The 19,965-nt window shown below is 48.4% G+C and overlaps 1 protein-coding gene across 1 annotated transcript; it reads left to right on the forward strand.

Annotated features, from left to right (window-relative positions):
* Window positions 1-523: 523 nt before the first annotated feature.
* FAM118A (family with sequence similarity 118 member A) lies at window positions 524-18,411 on the forward strand (the record flags this gene model as incomplete). The annotated part of the gene is given in 9 exon segments (XM_079715040.1): window positions 524-570; window positions 1,361-1,616; window positions 4,690-4,911; window positions 6,751-6,879; window positions 8,309-8,594; window positions 10,683-10,715; window positions 12,581-12,664; window positions 18,253-18,329; window positions 18,331-18,411. Coding segments are annotated over 9 exon segments (1,215 nt in total).
* Between the last annotated feature and the right edge of the window lie 1,554 nt (window positions 18,412-19,965).

Genomic DNA, 19,965 nt, shown 5'->3' on the forward strand with positions numbered 1-19,965 from the left:
CTCGGAAGACTTGCTGGGCGTGTCGTGGTCCATCTCAGCGCACTGCTCGGTACCCTCAAGAGCTCGGATAGTCCTGGAAACCCGTGTGTGGCTTACTTTGTCGTGCCATTGCGTTGTCTTCCTTCCGTGATGAGTCGTTTGTGTTCGTGTCACCTGGAAGCGGTTCTGGAGCAGAGTCATGAAGGGGCAGTGAAAACACGCAGCGCTGGACCGCTGCACCACTTGCGCTCCCTCACGCTGGTTTTCCTTCATTTTCCCTCCAGTGTCGACCTTTGCAGAATCTGGGTCTGCGACTTTGCCTGGCCTGTTAAGTCACAGAATTAGGAATGGGGGCTTAGGAACCATTTTGGATGTATGTTTTTGTATACGATGCTTTTCAGTTATTCTAATTTAAAGAAAGCTCCAAGACCTTTGATTTTAATTCCACCCCATCTCTCTTCCAGGGTACTAATAAAAGAACTTTCATCTGGGAAGTAGAAGTCGCTTCTGACCGATTGCTTCTGAATCTCTTTAGGATTTACAGATGGATTCCGTGGAAAAGACAACAAACAGAAGTGAACAAAAATCAAGGTAAGTGAAGTCAACTGCACCCTTAAACAGGTGTATAGCTTCCATCACAAGTCTCTTTATATGTTATTTGGTACCTGAGAGGGTGTGCGAAGTGAGAACACCGGCCGGGGAGGGCGTCTCCGGGGCCAGGTAACTACGCTTTGCTCCAAAGTAAGGAACGTTCGCAGAGGCAGCTCTCTTTCTGCCCAAGGAGGCGACTGTCGCCTGGCCTCCATACCGAGCAGCAGGTGACCAGAGGGTCACGTCTAAGGCTGGGGGTGCCACGTTTCACAGGAAAGAAACCTCTGACTGGGAGTGGGCGGGTTACACTTCTGCGAAGTGACGCGGGAGGAGGAGGTGCTTGCCGGGGGGTGGGTTGCAGAGGACCAGCATTTTGCCAGGAGTTTTCTTTTCTGTCCCTGCAATCAGGGATCATTTTATCACCATAGTTTGTATTTACAAGCCCTTTGCAGTTTTAAAGGAATTTAAATTGCTGAGATTTCTTGTTCACAAACACATATCACTTAAACGTGTGCTCAACACTATGGGGGGGACTCGAGATGAATAAGACAGTGCTGTCCCGAGTCCCTTAGGAATGAGGGCAGAACGTGTGAGATTAATACACAAAGAGGAACATACACAGGCTCCGTCTCGCGGTTAGTATAACTGGGGGGACGTTGCGTGTGTGTTTGTGTCCAGCACGGGCTGGGTTTGACCTGACGCCTCATGGATGTCCCCAGACCGCATTGTTTTCTTCGTGGTTGCAGTGCTTCCATGTTGGCTTTCATTCTTTCCCTCCCTTGTTTTTAAGTAGAAAGTTTTTAAAAAGCCTCATCCGGAAACAGCCCCAGGAACTGCTCCTGGTCATCGGGACGGGAGTCAGTGCCGCCGTGGCCCCAGGGATCCCCGCCCTGTGCTCGTGGAGGAGCTGCATCGAGGCCATCATCGAGGCCGCGGAGCAGCTCGAGGTGCTGCACCCCGGGGATGTGGCCGAGTTCCGCAGGAAGGTGACCAAGGACGGGGACCTGCTGGTTGTCGCCCATGACCTGATCCGGAAGATGTCCCCTGTAAGTCTTTTCACACAATTGCGTCAGATCTCACTGGGGACACCTGGGCTGTGGGCCAGGTTGGTGAATGAGTCTAGCGTTCAGATTTCTCCAGGCCTGCGTCGTGTCTGTTTCTCACCGAGTTGGGCTGACAAGCTGGAAATCTTTCAGTTCATCAGAATATCGTCCCTTTAAACAGAGGGGGTGCCGAGCACAGTGTGGGCTCCTAAAACAGTCCTTGTTAAACAGAGCCTGGATAGGGGGCTTGTCTCAGGGAGGTTGCCGTGCTGCTCTGGGGACCAGCCTGGTGATGTCACCCTCGTTTAGCGAAGGGACGGAGCAGCCAGGTCTGCTTTTGGTCCGGGTAGGCCAGCCGCATCCCTTCACACGACCAGGGCTTCCCAAACATTGTAAGATGGGAGAAGATGGAGCTTCTTTGTCTGCAGGTGGAAAGGATCTAGCAGAGGAAGAGCGGTTGGTGATACAGGGGACACTCACTGAGTGATGCCCAAGGCAGCCTTCTTCCCCTGGGGTTTGTTGAAGAAGTATAGCCATCATCTGAGAGTTGGGGTGGGGAGATGTTGAGGGTTAACCGAGAAGAAAGCCTGAAAACTAGTACGCAGAGCTTCGACTGCTGCAGAAAGAAACCCAAAAGTACGTGGCTTGACTGTGGTTGCGTTTACATTTCTCACATAAACATCTGGGTAGGCAGCCCCAGGGGAGCACAGGGGCTTGACGGGGTGGGGAACCCGGACCCCCGTTTATGGCTCCGCCGTCTTCACCGTGCAGCCTGCACCTCATGCTCCACGTTAGCTGCCCCGACTCCTGCCGTAAATGATGTGTGCCTGCCAGCTAGTGAAGGGGACAGAGGGGCCGTGCGTCCTCCCTTACGGGGGCTGACATGCAAGTCACTTTGTTTTCATGGTATTGGCCGGGAGTTGTACATGTGGCCATACGTGGCTTTACCAGAGTCTGGGAAGTGGTTTTAGCTGGGTGACGATGCCAGGTATGGGTGTTGTATTAATAAGGGGAGCTAGCCTCAGAGGGCAGGGTTTGGCTGCTGCTTGTTTTTGTAAATAAAGTTCTGCGTTCCTTTACACAACGTCTAGGGCTGCTGCTTTCATGCTTCAGGGCAGAGTTGAGTACTGGCAGCAGAGACTGTGGGACCCGCAAAGGCTAAAATAGTTTTCTCTGGGGCCCTTTCTAAAGGAATTGCTGAGCCCTGTCAGGGGAGGGGTGGGCAGAGCTGATGGACCAGAGAAGGACCCCCCGGATGAGGCCATTCGTTCAAATAGAGGCCAGCTAGGTTGATGCTTGTTTAGTCAAGGAGGTGAATATTTGGAGCTTTATCTTATTCTCCTCTTAATTTTGTGTATTTTGAGAACTTCCATTAAAAAAAAGTTCAAGTGAGGCAGGCAGAATGGTTGTGTTTTCCTCGTGTTCAGCGGGTCGGGAACAGGTGCAGAGTAAGTGGAGAGTTGGTTTTCTCAGGGTCGGGGTTTTGCCCAGGGATTCCAGCAAAGCCAGGGAAGGGCAGGGAAGTTGAAAGCGAATTTCAGGAGTAGCTGTAGTGTTACATTATGGAATCTAGGCTGCGTAATGGGAGACGTTAGGCTGGCGGGGGAGGGAGAGACAGTGGGTCAGTGCCGTGGGTCCCGGTGGGGTGAAGTCCCCTGGGAGCCGCGGTGCTCAGAGTTGGGCAGGTGGAGGGAGAGGCCGGCCAAGGCTTCTGGAAAGGGTCCCACTGCTGGTCACGATAGGTTTGGGGTGTGGATGGCGGAGATGGGACAAGATCGCTGGTGGAGGGTGATGGAGGAATTTAGAGGCTGTGATACAGGAAGGATCAGCTGCGTGGATGTGAACCCAGCGTGAGCTGTGACAGAAGCGCAGCCGGAGAGACTCGGCAGCGAGCGGGTGCCAGCCTCGCATGCTCCCTGGTCCGGAGTGTGCGGTGCCAGGGACGTGGGGGGCCGGTCTTCAGGGCAGAAGGAGGCGAAGGCTCACAGAAGCACGTGCAGATGGGAGGGCTCACTGATGGCGCAGCCCCGGGAACAGCGGGGTCTCCAGAGCGGGGAGGGATGGGAGAGTCTCAGAAGAGGGAGCGCCGAGCCCTGGGATGAGCGACCATCTGGGAGGACGTGGCGGGGCTCTGGTGGACGCTCCGAGGCCGATGGCGGTGGTGACGGGGGGCGCCGGGGGCGGGCAGGGGCTGGCAGAGGTGTTTCGTGTGAACGCACGCACGGGTCAGGCTTCACCGCCCGTCCTGCTGGCCCCGGGGCAAGGCTGGCTGAGGGGTGCTCATGCTGGGAGTGCATGAAGCATCCTCCGGGCGCCACACCCCACTTCTCTGATTCCCGTCACAGCACAGCTCTTCAGGAGCTGTTGTATTCACTCACCTCCCCTCGGAACCCAGCCCGGCCAGGCTCCCCTGAAGCCGCTCCGGTCAAGGCCACCAGTGACTTCTGGTGCTACATCCAGGGGCCCAGTCCTACTCCTAACCCTGCTGGGTCTCTCAGCAGCATGACACGCTGTCTTTCAACCAGTTCCCTAGTGCAGCAAGGAGGAGGAGGCCAGGGCCTCTGTGGCTCTCGAGGAGGGGGAGGGAGCCCCGGTCTTCACCGTGGTCTTCAGGGCCCCACGTGATCTGGTTCCAGGTCAGCTGTCTGGCCTCACCTGTGACACGTGCCCTCACTCCTAGCCCGCCCTCAGCCCCACCTGTGCTCTGACCTTGGTGCCTGGCGCTGGCTCCTCCCCCGCTTGGACCACCTTCTCCAAAGCTGCCTCCCCCCCTCCGCGTTCTGCTCCAATTCCTTTATCAGAGGCCGCCCAGGGGCTGCTGGCCCGTGTGCCCTCTGCCGCGTGGCAGCGAGCCCCCTTCTCTGCTGGGCTTCCCCCCAGTGTGTATCACTGCTGACGTGTTTGCACGTTACCGGCCTCCCTCCCCTAGGGTTTCAGTAAACTCTACGAGGTCAGCCGTTTTCTCTTTTTTAAAAAACGACTGCCTCCCTGGCGCGTAGAGTACTGTCGCCTGCCTAGGTGCTCGGTGGTGGCTGAGAGACGGCAGCTTTGTAACTCCGAGTCCACCTCTCCGTAGCGCACGGGCGACTGCAAGCCCAACTTCTTCCAGGACTGCCTGCTGGAGGTTTTCGACAACCTGGAGCAGCACATCCAGAGCCCGCTGGTGCTGCAGGCCATCCTCAGCCTGATGGAGAGGGGCGCCATGGTGCTGACCACCAACTACGACAACCTGCTGGAGATCTTCGGGCAGCAGCGCAACAAGCCCATGGAGTCTCTGGATCTGAAGGACAAGACCAAGGTGCTGGCCGGCCGCCGGGGCGGGAGGTGGGAGGCGGGAGTAGAGGCAGAGGCGCAGGCATGTTTGCACTGCTGCTGTGGTGTGGCACGAGCTGTCACCTCCCAGCGGAGGGCCCGTCATAGGAGAGGTGCTCTCTGCTCGCCGAGGCTCCTCTCCCCGCTGGAACGAGACACGAAGGGCCTGGGACAGGGCGCTGCCGCCAGCTCCTCAGGACCCCTCGGCTACCTGCCCCGGCTTCCGGTTTGCTTCTGTCCTGCATGCCCGCGAGGGCTCTGTCATTGTAGGAGATGTGGGTGATAAAGGCTGTAGTTCAGGAAAGCAAGATCACCTACAGTCCTATTGCTGTGAATTTTGGTTAATTGGCTTATTTATTTATTAATTAACAAACTGGGATTGCAGTACATGTCAAGTTATTGTGCTGATGTTTTTCCCTTAATATTATACTGTGAACATTTTCCTGTCATCAGGCTGTCTTTAAAAGCATGGTTTTAAATGTAATTTCATGTGAGACTAGATTATAGTTATCATTGTGAGCATATTTTCACAACTATAAATAACGCTACAGTGAAAATTCCTACACTTTTGATGAGTCCCTGGAGAACTTGTTAGGGTCAAAGGGTATGACCATTTTAAAGACAAACGATGTAAATCACCCACGTGTTCTCCAGAAAGATTTCCAGTCTACACTCCTGCAGCTGTGTGAGGGAGACTCCGTCTCCCATGTCTTGCCAGCACGAGGCGTTACTAAAAAACCTAACAAAACACATTTCTCCCATCGGAAAGGTGCACATTTTACGCTTTTATTTCTTTTATTGCTAAGGTTGACCACAGTTTCATTGCATCGATTGTATTTCTTGTGTGCTGTGCGTGCCTGTGGATTTGTACGATCCCTGCCGACTACGGCTGCTGCCTGTTCCTGCTTCACTGCTGGTGGGCAGGGGGTCCCAGCCCCGCTGCACACACAGGGACACCGAGGCCCGTTGCAATGCTGTCTTACTCGGGACCTGGGGAAGTGTGGGAGCTGCCCTTAGGTGGCCTGTCTCCCGGTGCTTAGCTGAGGAATTGTGACGGGGCCCCGGCCGACGCCTTGAGCGGGCCCCCCCGTGACACGTGGCAGGACACCTGCTCCCGTGTCGGAGCAGCGTGGCCACGTCTGCGGGGCTGCTCCCTGCTGTACCGAGGGCCTCTGGAAATAAGCTGCACGTGGCAGGGAACAGAAGTGCTGGCTCCTCCGCCTGCTCGTGGGGGGCGGGGGGCGGGGGTTAGTCCGTTTGTCTGGGGTTGTCAGTCCGGCCCGCTGACGTGAGAGCCCGTGGCGTGGAGGTAAAAGGAATATACGTGATGTGCATCTTCTGTATCTTGAAATGAAGCCAATTTAGAGCTATTTGATAAATTATTTTTTCTGCATCTTCTGCATCTTGAAATGAAGCCAACTTAGAGCTATTTGATAAATTGTTTTTTCTGTATATGTATATTTTTTCTGGGTGTACAAACAATGTATACCTAGCAGTAAGTAAAATAAAACATGTGACTTAGAAGTGAAAGCCTTCCTCATCTCCCTAAACTCATCAGTCTTGACAGTGTGCTATAATCTCAGATGTTAAAGGTATTTTCTACATAACAGTCTCGGTCTCTGAAGAAGTTCTTTTCGATATGGCAGGACACGAATAACTAGCATTTAACACCTGAGTTTCTCTTAGGTTTAAAGATATAAATTGAAGCATCTCTCTTACTGTTTCCCAGGTAGGTTTGAGAGGCCATGAATCACTGTGGATATTTTCCTCTTATACCTGTTTTAAATACCAGTGTTCTTCCTCTGTCTGGCTTGCCCTTTGCTAGGTCCTTCAGTGGGCTAGAGGACACATCAGATACGGAGTTCTTCACATTCACGGCTTATACACAGATCCCTGCGGGATGGTGTTGGACCTGTCGGGATATAAAGACGTTACTCAAGACCCAGAAGTCATGGTATGCGCATCCTGACTAGGCACTGGTTGTACCCCTGGGGCTGTGTGGCCGCCGCTAGCCAGCAGTGGCGCGGTCTGAGCAGGTTCCTGACCTCCAGGCCTCCTGCCCCTCGGGTCACGCCGCTGCTCCCAGCTCTGTCTCCAGGGCCCGGCACAGGGTCTGGCACCTTGAATAGACGCCCAGTGAACTTGCCATGATCCTCTTGCTCAGGGTTACAGTTAGGTTTCTTCAGCGTGACTCACAGGCACCAGCAGGGTCTGCAACGCTGTTCTCTGGCCACTCCTCTGTACTCATCTTTTTTCTCTGTTCATTCAGGCATCTCCTTCCCCTTCTCTATTTAGCAATCTCTTTTAGCTTTCAAAACCTAGTTTTAAAATTTCATTCTCTGTGAGGCTTTTTTGATATCCTGGACAAAATGAAGTGTGGAGAAACTGCCTGCTAGCTTTTTATAAACTCATTTATTATGGCACTTAAGAAACCACGGAGAGCCTTCCCTGGTGGCGCAGTGGTTGAAAGTCCGCCTGCTGATGCAGGGGACACGGGTTCGTGCCCCGGTCCGGGAAGATCCCACATGCCACGGAGCGGCTGGGCCCGTGAGCCAGGGCCGCTGAGCCTGCGCGTCCGGAGCCTGTGCTCCGCAACGGGAGAGGCCACAACGGTGAGAGGCCTGCGTACCGCAAAAAAAAAAAAAGAAACCACTTCACTGATTCGCTGTTGAGCTCAGCGTCAGGCCCTCCCTCCCTCGCCCCTCGGCCCCGGGCACAGGGGTAACGCCCTCGGTTGCACCAGTGCTGCGCGGGAAGAAGTACCTTGCCGATACTGAAACTCTCTCTGGGGTGTTTGGGTGTCGGAACTGGTGATTCTCTGCTGCGTGCCTGAGCGACCCTGCTAATAATCTTTGTTTCCCTCTACGCCCACTCCCTTGGGTCCTTGTCACTGGTCCGCTCCTCAGCTCTCCTGCCTGCACTCCCCAAAACGCCATTCTTCCAAGGCCAGGCCCCTCTCCGCAGAGTTCCCACCTGTGATTCACTGGGACAGAGGTCAGTTCCAGGACCTTACATATGCACAGCTTGGAGCTGAAAGGAAATTTCATGCCCTTATTTTATGTTTTAATCATTTAAAATTGTACATAAATGTAGAAGATTTGAATTGAGTGACTACACTGACGAGATGGTGGGTGGGGAGGGGTGGGCAGTAGCGCATCTGCACGGATTTGGGGACGTGGATTTGGGGCCTGGGCCGCTTGCCCTGGCTTGGAGAGGAAGGGGCTCCCTTCCTTTTGCTGCTTTTCTAACTTTGCTCCTCTGTGGCTCTTGGGAAAGGCTGGTTAGGGAGCAGCGATTTAAAATCACAAATATCTAGCTTCACGTCATAAGATCTCACTCACTTTCAGATGAGCATCTCAATCTCCTCGTTGGTTCTTTCGCAGGAAGTTCTTCAGAACTTGTACCGCACCAAATCTTTTCTGTTTGTGGGCTGCGGAGAGACCCTTCGTGATCAGATATTCCAGGCCCTCTTCCTTTATTCGGTGCCGAACAAGGTGGATTTGGAGCACTACATGGTTGTGCTCAAGGAGAACGAAGACCATTTCTTTAAGCATCAGGCAGACATGCTTCTGCATGGGATCAAAGTCGTGTCCTACGGGGACTGTTTTGACTATTTTCCGGGGTACGTGCAAGACCTTGCCACTCAGATCTGCAAACAGCGAAGTCCAGGTACGAGATTTTTTTTTTCACTTTTTTTTTTTTTTTTAAATTAATTTATTTATTTATGGCTGTGTTGGGTCTTCGTTTCTGCGCGAGGGCTTTCTCTAGTTGTGGCAAGCGGGGGCCACTCTTCATCACAGTGCGCACGCGGGCCTCTCACTATCGCGGCCTCTCTTGTTGCGGATCACAGGCTCCAGATGCGCAGGCTCAGTAATTGTGGCTCATGGGCCCAGTTGCTCCGCGGCATGTGGGATCCTCCCCGACCAGGGCCCGAACCCGTGTCCCCTGCATTGGCAGGCAGACTCTCAACCACTGCGCCACCAGGGAAGCCCTTTTTTCACTTTTCAATATACAAATCTGATAGGATTCTTCCGTTTTTTTTTTTTTTTTTTTGCGGTACGCGGGTCTCTCACCGTTGTGGCCTCTCCCGTTGCGGAGCACAGGCTCCGGACATGCAGGCTCAGCGGCCATGGCTCAAGGGCCCAGCCGCTCCGCGGCATGTGGGATCTTCCCGGACCAGGGCACGAACCCGTGTCCCCTGCATCGGCAGGCGGACTCTCAAAAACTGCGCCACCAGGGAAGCCCTTTTTTTTTCCCCCCTTTTTTGTAGATATAAATTACATACCATAAAATAAAATTGAGAGGTAATTTTACATACCATTAGATTTACCAGTCTTCTAGTTACTATTTTTTTTTAATGTCTCTGTGTACTTTAAAAATAGATTAGGGTTATTGGTATGATAGTAATAGCGTATAAATAGAACGTTACCGTCAAAGCTGTGCATATAGTTGTACACATCTATTCGTTACAGATGACATGCCATGCTTCAGATTACCTTAACCGAGAAAGAAAACTGCCCAGCCAGCTTCATCAGCTGTGACACTGACAACCTGAAAAATGCAGATACATCATACCTTTATCCTATCACTACGTTTTAAAAGTTAAAACACAGCAGCACAAAATGATTTCATGAAGACTTTTCTTTTTTAAATAACGTCTTTTCCCTGTTCTGCTGAGCGCGACACACCTTTTAAGTAATTCTCCTTGGCCCTTCTTTGGGGAATTGATCATCTGCCAGGAATGACCAAGAGAAGTGAGCACTTCTTAAACTGGTCATCTTGCCATAAGGGCAGTTCACGGCTTTGAGTTTGGTGTCATAAAACATGGATGACGGCAGACTTCAAGAGGTCTGTATTGGCTGTCATGTCACGGTAATAGGAAACCCAGACATAGTCACCCACACAGTGGAATTGGGTTAACCACAAAGCTGCCTGCATGTGACACCGGCCATGAACTTGAAGACTAGAGATAATGCGAAGATCACAGGAACCAAATGCACAGATAATCCCGCAGTCTAGCTTTTTCCCACTAGTCCTTTTCCGAATTGCTAATAATTAGCAAGATGGACTGACTTAAGTTGCATTCACATTAATAAAAGTGTCATTAGGGTGGCAGTCTACTTTTTTTACTACGGGAAAGAGCAGGGAGCCGACACTTGCTGTGTTACACACTGCTGTGAATTTTACATTCTTGACCTCATTTCACTTTTGGTCACAGTATCCACTGCTACTAAGTAGATGATTTTAGAGCTGATGAGACAGGCTCAGAGAGTTAGTGCCCAGGTATCTGAAGCTGGGGCTGGGGTCCTGGACCGACAGCAGAGTGGAACATGCCTTCAGGGTGTCTCTGCACCCACGGGCCTCACCCGGGGCTCCCGCGCCTGCCGCCGGTGGCGGGGCCTCCTGTCCCCACCCAGGCCCCCTTTTCCAGACCCTGGCAGCTGAGTGGACTTGACAGGCTGCTGGGGGCTGAAGGCCGTTTGGACTTGTAATGTGTGACCGTGTCTTTAGGGATGTCTGTACGCGTGTTCCTGAGGTGCTTCTCCTGCTGGGAGAGGGTGTCCGTGCCTGGGCCGGCTCGGGGGCTTCACACGTCGGGGTTCAGTTCTCACGTGGGCCCTGGGGGTGGAGAGGAGGGGTGGGAGCCGGCCCCGCTGCCCCCGCACGCAGAGCAGGCCTTGCCTCCGTCTCCCCCTGCCGGCCTGAGGAGGAAGCGCTGTGAGTCGCTTCTGCTGACTGTTCTCCTTTCTTCCCCAGATGCCGATCGAGTGGACAGCACCACGTTGTTCGGTAAAGCACATCTTGGCTTTTGCCAGCTTGTTTTTTGCCTACGTGTTCCAGTGTTTTCCCGCTCTTACTTATAAAATCATAGATGTGTTTCTCACATTGAATACTTAGCCTGTGTTGCGTCAAGACAGCCCTGCCAGAGATGATAGATGGCCACACCTGCGTGACGGTCCCTTGAACTGGGAAGCAGCTGTCAAACGTGGGCCGTCCACTGGTGCCGGGAATAATTCCTGTCCTGGAACCAAGAGTCCGGGGGAATTAGAACAAGAGTCTATTTGTATCATACCGTTGGGTCTAAGATGTAGTTTAATTTTTTTTTTATTGTATATAATTGCTTTACAGTGTTGTGTTAGTTTCTGTTGTATAATGAAGTGAATCAGCTCCACGTATACACATACCCCCTCCCTCTTGGACCTCCCTCCCCCCGCCCCCCGACCTAGGTCATCACAGAGCACCGAGCTGAGCTCCCTGTGCTGTACCGCAGGCTCCCGCTAGCTCTCTTATTTTACACACGGTAGTGTATAATTTGACCCATCCCCTTCAGAGATTTTAATTGCAAAGGTTCTAAGCGTTGGTGTAAAATTTTATATCTACTACGTGGTTGAAATGTCCATACTCATCTTGCAGGGCTCGACTCTGCCCATTAATGAATTGACCAGGTGCGACTGCGCTCGGAGGCTCCCACCGTCCACCCTGGGGTGAACTTAGAGCCAGGTTTCCCCACGCTGGTCAGTCACTTGGGTTAGAAGGGGCTCTGGTCAGTGGAGCCGGGGGCCTTGCAGCCCCGGTTTCCCTGCCCCTCTCAGCAGAGCCACAAATAGAAACTTGGTAGTGCTGCACGGGCTTCAGTTAAGGAATTGTGAAACAGGCGCGCTCAGCTTGCCGTTTCTCCCTTATCTCCGTGGGAAAGGACACATTTATTTTAGCTGCGTTCTCTGACTCCCAGAGTCATCCATTTCTTTTGAAAAAAGTAAAACTTGATAGACATCTGTAGCGTATGGTAGGGATTAGTTGGTCAGTGCTTCAGTAAAATCAGATAAGTGTTTTTTAAATTAAAACAATTTTTTTAATTGAGTATAGTCGCTGTACAATGTTATATGTTACAGGTGTACGATAGAGTGATTCACAATTTTTAAAGGTTGTACTCCATTTATAGTTATTATAAACTACTGGCTGTTTTCCCTGTGTTGTATAATATACCCTTGTAGCTTAGTTTACGCCTCATAGTTTTTACCTCTTAATCCTCTACTCCTGTATTGCCCCTCCCCCCTTCCCTCTCTCCACTGGTAACCACTGGTTTGTTCTGTATATCTGTGAGTCTGCTTTTTTGTTACATTACTGGTTTATTATATTTTTTAGGTTCTGCATGTAAGTGATACCATGCAGTCTTTGTCTGACTTATTTCACTTAGCATAATGTCCTTCACGTCCATCCATGTTGCTGCAAATGGCAACATTTTGTTCTTTTTTTATGGCTGAGTAGTAGTATTCCATTGTATTCCAAGATGTATTCCACAACTTCCTTATCCATTCATCTGTTGATGGACACTTACACTTTCTTCCATAATCTTGGCAATTGAAATCGTGCTGCTATGAACACTGGGGTGCATGTATCTTTTCCAATTAGAGTTTTTGTTTTTTTCGGATATATACCCAGGAGTGGGATTGCTAGATCATATGGTAATTCTATTTTTAGTTTTTTGAGAAATCTCCATACTGTTTTCCACAGTGGCTGCACCAGTTTACATTCCTACCAACAGTGTACAAGGGTTCCCTTTTCTCCACATCCTTGCCAGAATTTGTTGTTTATGTTCTTTTTGATGATAGCTGTTCTTAGATGTTTTTTTAATAAAAGTTTTCATCTTTCAGGTAATGCATGCCAGGACTGTGCAAAGAGGAAGTTAGAAGAAAATGGAATTGAAGTTTCAAAGAAACTCAGACAATCAGATACTGGTATAATGTCTTTTCTTTTTTTAAAAAAATTATTTATTTATTTATTTATTTTTGGCTGCATTGGGTCTTCGTTGCTGCGCACGGGCTTCCTCTAATTGCAGCGAGCGCGGGCTTCTCATTGCGGTGGCTTCTCTTGTTGCAGAGCACGGGCTCTAGGTGCACGGGCTTCAGTAGTTGCGGCATGTGGGCTCAGTAGTTGTGGCTCACGGGCTCTAGAGTGCAGGCTTATTAGTTGTGGTGTACGGGCTTAGCTGTTCTGCGGCATGTGGGATCTTCCCCGACCAGGGCTCGAACCCGTGTCCCCTGCGTTGGCAGGTGGATTCTTAACCACTGCGCCACCAGGGAAGCCCTGTAATGTCTTTTCTTTTTTGCAGATTGGCCTTATTTGGAGGTGTTTTCAGTCACAGTGCTTTGCTTTAATACCCCAGCCTCTTGGTGGAAGGAATGATACATAGATCATTCCAACTGCCCAGAGGTTCCTACTTTAACAATTTCTGTTTATTTAAGTTAGCATGTCATTGAAGAAAAACTCGCCAAGTACACAAATTGTAAGCAGCCCAGTGAGTTTTCACAAAGTGAATACACAATTGCGAAAACTCACTGGTTACCTCCAGTTCAAGAAATGAAATGGTGTCAGGAGCCTGCCCCTGCCCGCCCCAAGCCCCATCACTTTTTAGTCACTCCCTCACCACCCGAGGGTGACCACTATCCTGATTTATGTCACCTTAGTTTCCAGAGAAAACCACTTTAAATCATGTGTTTTTTGTTACCTCTATCACCGAATGAGATTTATTTAAACTAAATATTTAGTTGAAATGTTTATTTAAATAGACAATCTCCGTCACCCCTAGGAAAGGGGATCTAGCTCACTCTTACCATTCCCTCCCTCTCCTTCTTCCAGGTTTCCATAGTCTGTACTTTCTCATTCTTTAAATAGTGCACTTACGTCTTCTGACTTCTCGATATGAAGATGCAGCTGTAACGGCCCCTACCCTTCCCACCTCCCCTTCCTCGTCTCACTTCCCGAAGCCCACCAGTTTTTACATCGCCAGTGTTGATCATCATGGTCACGGACTGAGGGGAAAGAAGCCCTCCAGTTTGTCTATAGGTCGGTTCTAAAAGTTGGAAAACAATAGTTGCTTAAAAACACAGGAAGTATTTTTCCTGGTTAGCCAGCTGTGTGTTGTGTTCATGGGTCCAGTGCCATGACTGCTGTGCCAGCTGCAGGACGTGTTCTTAGTATCAAGGTCCAGTGTGTTTCTTTCCTTAACATTGCATTAATCATGCTCCCATTTTTGGTTGTTGCGTATTGGTGGTGTTTGTGTTGCTTTTATTTTTGGGGGGAGTTTCTAGATTCTTTCCTCCTTATTGTCCAAAAAAAATCACATTTCACAACGTTTTTAAATGTATGTATTCTCTCAGTCACACTGCCCCTCATTTTCCGAGTCATCCCCTGACCACCTGCTCGTTCTGGACTGCTGCAGACGTGTCACCCTGGAGCCCCCTTCCTTGCTGTCCTGGATTACCGCCCAGGTCTGCCTTCTGCCCACCGCACCCACTTCTGCTAACAGCACCCACTTCTGCCAGAACCTCCTCTGGTAGCTCCCACAGCCCCCAGCCCCCCGAGGACCGGCTCTTCACTGTTGGTTGGAGCGTGGGATTCTTCATTCGTGATCCCACCTTGGAACTCCACTGTCTCAAGCGGCCAGGTTTCCTGTTGAAGAGGGTCTGCTGCAACCCAGATCTCTGTGATTCGTAGGTGACCTGTTCTTTCTTTTCTGGAAGCTTTTAGGATCTTCTTTTTCCTTGATATTTAGAAACTTCATGAGGATGTGTATAGGTGAGCAAGGTTTTTATATACCTTGCTCAGTTTTTTCTTCCCTCCAGTTCTGGAATAATCTGTCTCCTGTTCCCTCTTCCTTCAGTCTTATTAGTTGGGACCTCCTGGACTGATTTCTACTGTGTTTTCTCTAATGTCTTAATTTTCTTCAAAAACTTTCTGGAGGATTCTCAAAATATGTTCCACCCTTTTCTTTTTAATTTTGGGTGTTAAATTTTTATTTTGGGCGTTACTGTTCATTTCTGAGAGCTCTTGTTTTCTGATTTAGTTTTTCTCATAGCATCTGTTGTTTTAGGACTACGGTATCTTTTCAAATCTCTAGAGATACCAGAGACTTCCCTGGTTATCTGACGACTCTGTTCCTGAAAACATTAGAATAGAGGATTTTCAGGTAACAGTTTATTTTTTATTAGATAAGAAAACCTCAGTAAAACACTCTTAAACACCAATATAATAATCCACCAAGAATTTCGGAGAGCTATGAAGCATTTAACATACTACCAGTTACTTACCTAACATTTAAATTAGGTCCTCAGTGCGTATGTTTGAGCAGTACTGTGATACTGCATTTTCCTTCTACACCACAGGGAACGTGTACTGTTGAAATAGTTTGTTATGGATACAAAAGTTCATAATAAACGTTAAACAAATAAGCAAACACGGCAGCTTTCTCAGTGGCTGCCTGCAGAGTGAGTTGGGCCCGGTGGGAGGAGGAGACAGGTAAGGTGGTGGCTCCTGCTGGCTGGCGGTGGTGGCGGTGTGTGTTGGTGAGCTGAGCCTTTTGAGGGGCTGGCTGAGTTCCAACCGCGGCTGACACTGCGCCCACCCCCCCTTACCTTTTGTACAACTTCAGTGCACGTATCTTTAGAGGAAGAATTCCATTTTGATAGTATGTTGGATAAAATTCTTTGAAGTCTTTTAGCAAATATTTGGATTGTAAATCCAGTAGTTAGGGACATCTGTAACTAAAAAAAAATAAAACTAGTGTTCTTTGAGTTGTTCCCTCCAGGACAAGAGATTCTCTTCCTCTAGTCTCCTTCCTGCTGCGTGTTTCCCCCATGTCTGGGGCTCCTCAGTTGCCTGCCGGCATTTAAGAAGAAGGTGGGCCTGGGTGACTGTTGCGCAGTTGGCTGTGTGGATTTGCTCTGGCTGCTGCTGCATATGCATAGCTTTTCTGCCCCAGGCTGCCCTCTGAATTGGTGGTGTGTGTATAGGGCAGCAGGGCGGACTGCCTGGTGGACTTTGTTCCAGAGCAGTGGGCAAGCCAGTCCGTGGGCTCCTCGGGGATCCCCTGGATGCCAGCAGCCACACCAGCAGCCTCCTCTCCAAGCAGGTCTGTCTGTGTAGAGCGCGCCTTCTGGTCTTTCTTACAGAAAGCTTTGTCCTGCTCTGCATGTGGGTGAGACCAAGGTTCATCTTCTCAGTGCTGCTGGCCATACCTGCAGGCTGGAGGGCTCAGAGCAGCATGGCAGGCTCCCACAGCAGGCAGTCCCGTTGTGCACATACCCTGAACCTCACTCTTCTCTACAAGTCAACAGGCTCACGCCCTGTGTGTGTTGAAATTGCCCCTCACTGTTGACAGCCGCTCCCTCTTCCAGTCCACTGAGAAGGGGAAAAGCACTCACATTCATGGGTCAAGACTTCCATAGAGCTTTGCAAATCTAATGTTATAATTCACTTTGTCCCATGGTGGTATTTATAACTCAGAAAGCCATTTTTAGACAGTGGCCACTATTTCCATTATGGAGGTATTTTCAAAGTCTTTAGCACAAAAGAAAAACCATAACCAGTTTTTGAAATAAAAATCCCATTGCAGTTACTTTTTTAAGATCAACTTTAATGTTTTGGTATTCCTTTCTTTTTGTTTAAACAGATGATGCTGGAGGGTCTTGAAATCTTTAAAACCAATAAAACCTGCAACTTGAAAAGCAGCCTTCTGTAACCACAGTGCCATCCCAAACGATGAGGAATGTTAGAGAACTCCACACAGGACCTCTTGATCCTGAACCGTCAAATACCCCAAAAGAGCCATGTGGGTGTGTGGCCCTCAGAGGCTGGGTGAGGGAGTTAGGCGTTGTGTTGAACTGTTTGGGAGGTGACGCATACACACGGCAGGTGTCCTTTGTGAGGACTGATACACAACTACCTCAGGGACCAAATCAATGGGCAGGGACATACCTGGTTTTCCCGACTCCCATTTGATATGCCCTCTGTCAGGTGGTTTTTTTCTCTCATAAAAGGAGGAAAGTAAACACTGTCCAAGCAACAGTAGTTGCCAAAGAGAAAATAAGACACTAGACACTTAAATTTTATAATCTTTGTGGAAACATCCGTTAGTGTAGAAAAAAAATTAGAAGTGTGTTTGTTACATTGTTAAATAGTAAAGAAGGAATGGAAACTGGAGGCACTGAGTCTGCCAGTGAGAGCGGTATGTTTTAAGAATGACTTGACCTGTAGGCTTCTTTGGAGTTGTGTAATTTCAGTTAGTACTTGGTCTCTAAAGAATGGCAGGTCTAACTGTGACTCAGAAGTGAAGTCTCCAGGAGCCAGAGGGCCTTTTCAAAAGCACAGGTCAGTGTCCAAGTGTGTCATGCGATGGATAACTGAGAAATTACAAGTGGAGCACAAGACCAAGTTCTAAACTTTTAGTTAAATTCCAAGCTTTCCAAGCCTTTATTCTGTGGGTTAAGGTCCAACCTTTCTGTTCTTCTCTCTTAAAATCCTCTCCCCGCAACCCATATTAAAGGATTTGCACAGAGTGAAGTAGGCAAAACTTGTCAAGGGTCTGTAACACTTTAGACTTTGTCAGGGTTCACGCAGGGCAGATGGCATGCTGAGCTGCATGCTCGTGCCCAGGGAGTTGCTCTGTGGCCCTGGCGCTGTCCCTGCTTGGTTTCTGTGTCAAGGCTGCCTTTTAGCTCCCCAAGGGTTTAGGGAAAGTGAAGCATGAAGTTGGGATGTGTAGGGAATGAGAGAAAAGCCAGAGAGTTGGTTAAGACCTTTTTTGTTTTTTTCTTTGTGAAGCATGGAAAACAAACCTTTTATGTTATTCTGGTCAGAAATAAAATTTTATCTTCAATTCTGTTTGCTCAACTTTTCTTTAGTTATGACAAGGTATGGTATCATGTATTTAATGAGAATTTTTACCTTGAGTTGCCACTCAGTTGTGAAACTGATTACTTGAATGTGTTTATTAAAGTTTTTGAAAAGCAAACTAAGTTGGCTTTTAAAAAAAAGACACATTTATAAAGTGCAATCCGGGCAAGATACGTGAATTTGAAAGTTGGTCATACATAGGGTGTAGCAATATTACAAGCATGGAAAATGATGTGAAACAGGATATAAAACTGGAAAAGTAAAGTAGAGCCAGTTCAAGACGAGCTCTGAGTGCCATGCTGAAGAATCGGAGGTCTTCTTGCTGTAATGAATGAATATATCTAGTCAGTTCTGCTGTGATTCTTATTTTAAAATGCAAATTTATTCCAACAAGATTGATATGTTAGAAACAATCTGAGCATAACTCGTTCACTTATTTATAATTTTGTCTCTGAGAAACACTGGGTCAGGGAGTGACTAAGTATGGATTTGTTTGCTGCCTCAAGCTAGAATAGTTTTTACATTTTTAAATGGTTATATTTTAAATAATAGTTATACGGACACCTACACAATAGCCTCCTTGCTTCCTCATTGAAGCCTGAAATACGTATGACTCTCTGGCCCTTAAAGAAGTTTGCTGGACCTGCTCTAGGTGAAAATGGGAGACTGCAGCCGGCTGCACAGAGCTGCGGGGGATATACCGCCCAGCCCTCAGCCCCGGCCAGCTCCCTCAGACAAGCCTCCTTCCCCCACTCGACCTCAGCAGCAAGCTTCACCCGATGGGTTGCCCATTTCACAAGCCAACGTCTGAATGTTTTTGAGATGAAGTGCCATATATGCTCTAGTATTTGTGAATTTCTTAACTACATAGTGTGTATAAAACCAGCTATTTACTAAGTTCCTGTCTTTTTTTTTTTGGACCCCATGTTTCCCATCACCTGGTGGTTTTCACTGTGTACTTTTGCATGGTACCGGGGTTTTCAGGAATATGGGTGTACTGCGTTAGAACAGAACAGTGATCCTACTCAAGGATCACCGGCAATCCACGAGTCCAAGTTACGAGACAGAACAGCCCAGGCAGAGAAAAGGGTCTACACTGAGCTCCTGTGTCACCAAAGGTACATTTCAATGTAAAGCTGATGCCTTTCAAGGCAGAAGGCGGTGATTTAGATGGTATTACCAGCACTAAAAAAAGGAACAAAGGACTAGTGGCTTCTGCTGTCTCAAGTTCTTAGAGACTAGCTGATGGAGCATAGGAAAGCAAGTTTTACCTGAAATAATGAATGTTGTTCAAAAGCGATTCCATTACTTCAGGAGGCCACTCCTTGATTAATTAATTAGCACTTGGGCCCAAAGCAGCCTTAAACACAAGACCACCAGCACCTTAGAATTTTTTAATTCCATTTTTAAATGGAAACGAAGTACTATTGAAAACTCTGCAACTTTCTTTCCTACCCCTAACAATGTACAGTGGGCCTTCTGTAGCCATGGGTTCTACATCTGTGGATTCAACCAACCTTGGATTGAAAATAGGAAAGGGAATTCCCTGGTGGTCCAGTAGTTGGTTAGGACTCCGTGCTTCCACTTCAGGAAGCACAGGTTCGATCCCTGGTCGGGGGAGTAAGATCCTGCAAGCCGCATGGTGCAGCCAAAAAAAAAAAAAATAGTCGGGGGGAAAAAAGATGCCAAAAAGCAATACTTGAATTTGCTGCATACAGGCAACTATCTACATAGCATTTACATTGTATTAGGCATTATAAATAATGTAGAGATGATTTAAAGTATATAACAGGATGTGCATAGGTTATATGCAAATATTATACCAATTTGAATAAGGGACTTGAGCGCGCTTGGATTTTGGCATGCGTGATGCCCACAGATAATAAGGACGAATGTTTAAGTGGAGAAGTCATTTGTTACTTGGGAAAACCTGTGTTCTTCAATGTTTCCTTAACAGAAATTATATTCAGAAAATTTTAAATCGCATTGAAGCAGACATTTAATTTCACCTTAAAGTTTTGTTTCTAAAATGTAGATGGTAGACATTTGAAATTAGACTTTTTTATTGGCATTTTCAATACTGACTTCAGTTCCTCTGAAATAATTTTCCATAAAACACAGGTTTAACACCACATAACTAGCATATTTAGAAACTAAGAGTTTCCCTTAAAGATTACTTAAACATACAAGGCGAGATCAGAGTAAAGATGATGCAGGATTTGAAAACTTTCTGACTGGCTTTCAAAATGGAAGTTAAAACTATGGTTGTTTCTTTTTTAAACTCATTCAGAGCTAACTCTCACAAGAAATACTACCTGCTGGAATAGAGCCTGAGCACTCCTTAATGGAAGTGAGCTACAGCATC

Source organism: Hyperoodon ampullatus (assembly GCF_949752795.1).
Source record: "Hyperoodon ampullatus genome assembly, chromosome: 11".
Taxonomy (NCBI): Eukaryota; Metazoa; Chordata; class Mammalia; order Artiodactyla; family Ziphiidae; genus Hyperoodon; species Hyperoodon ampullatus.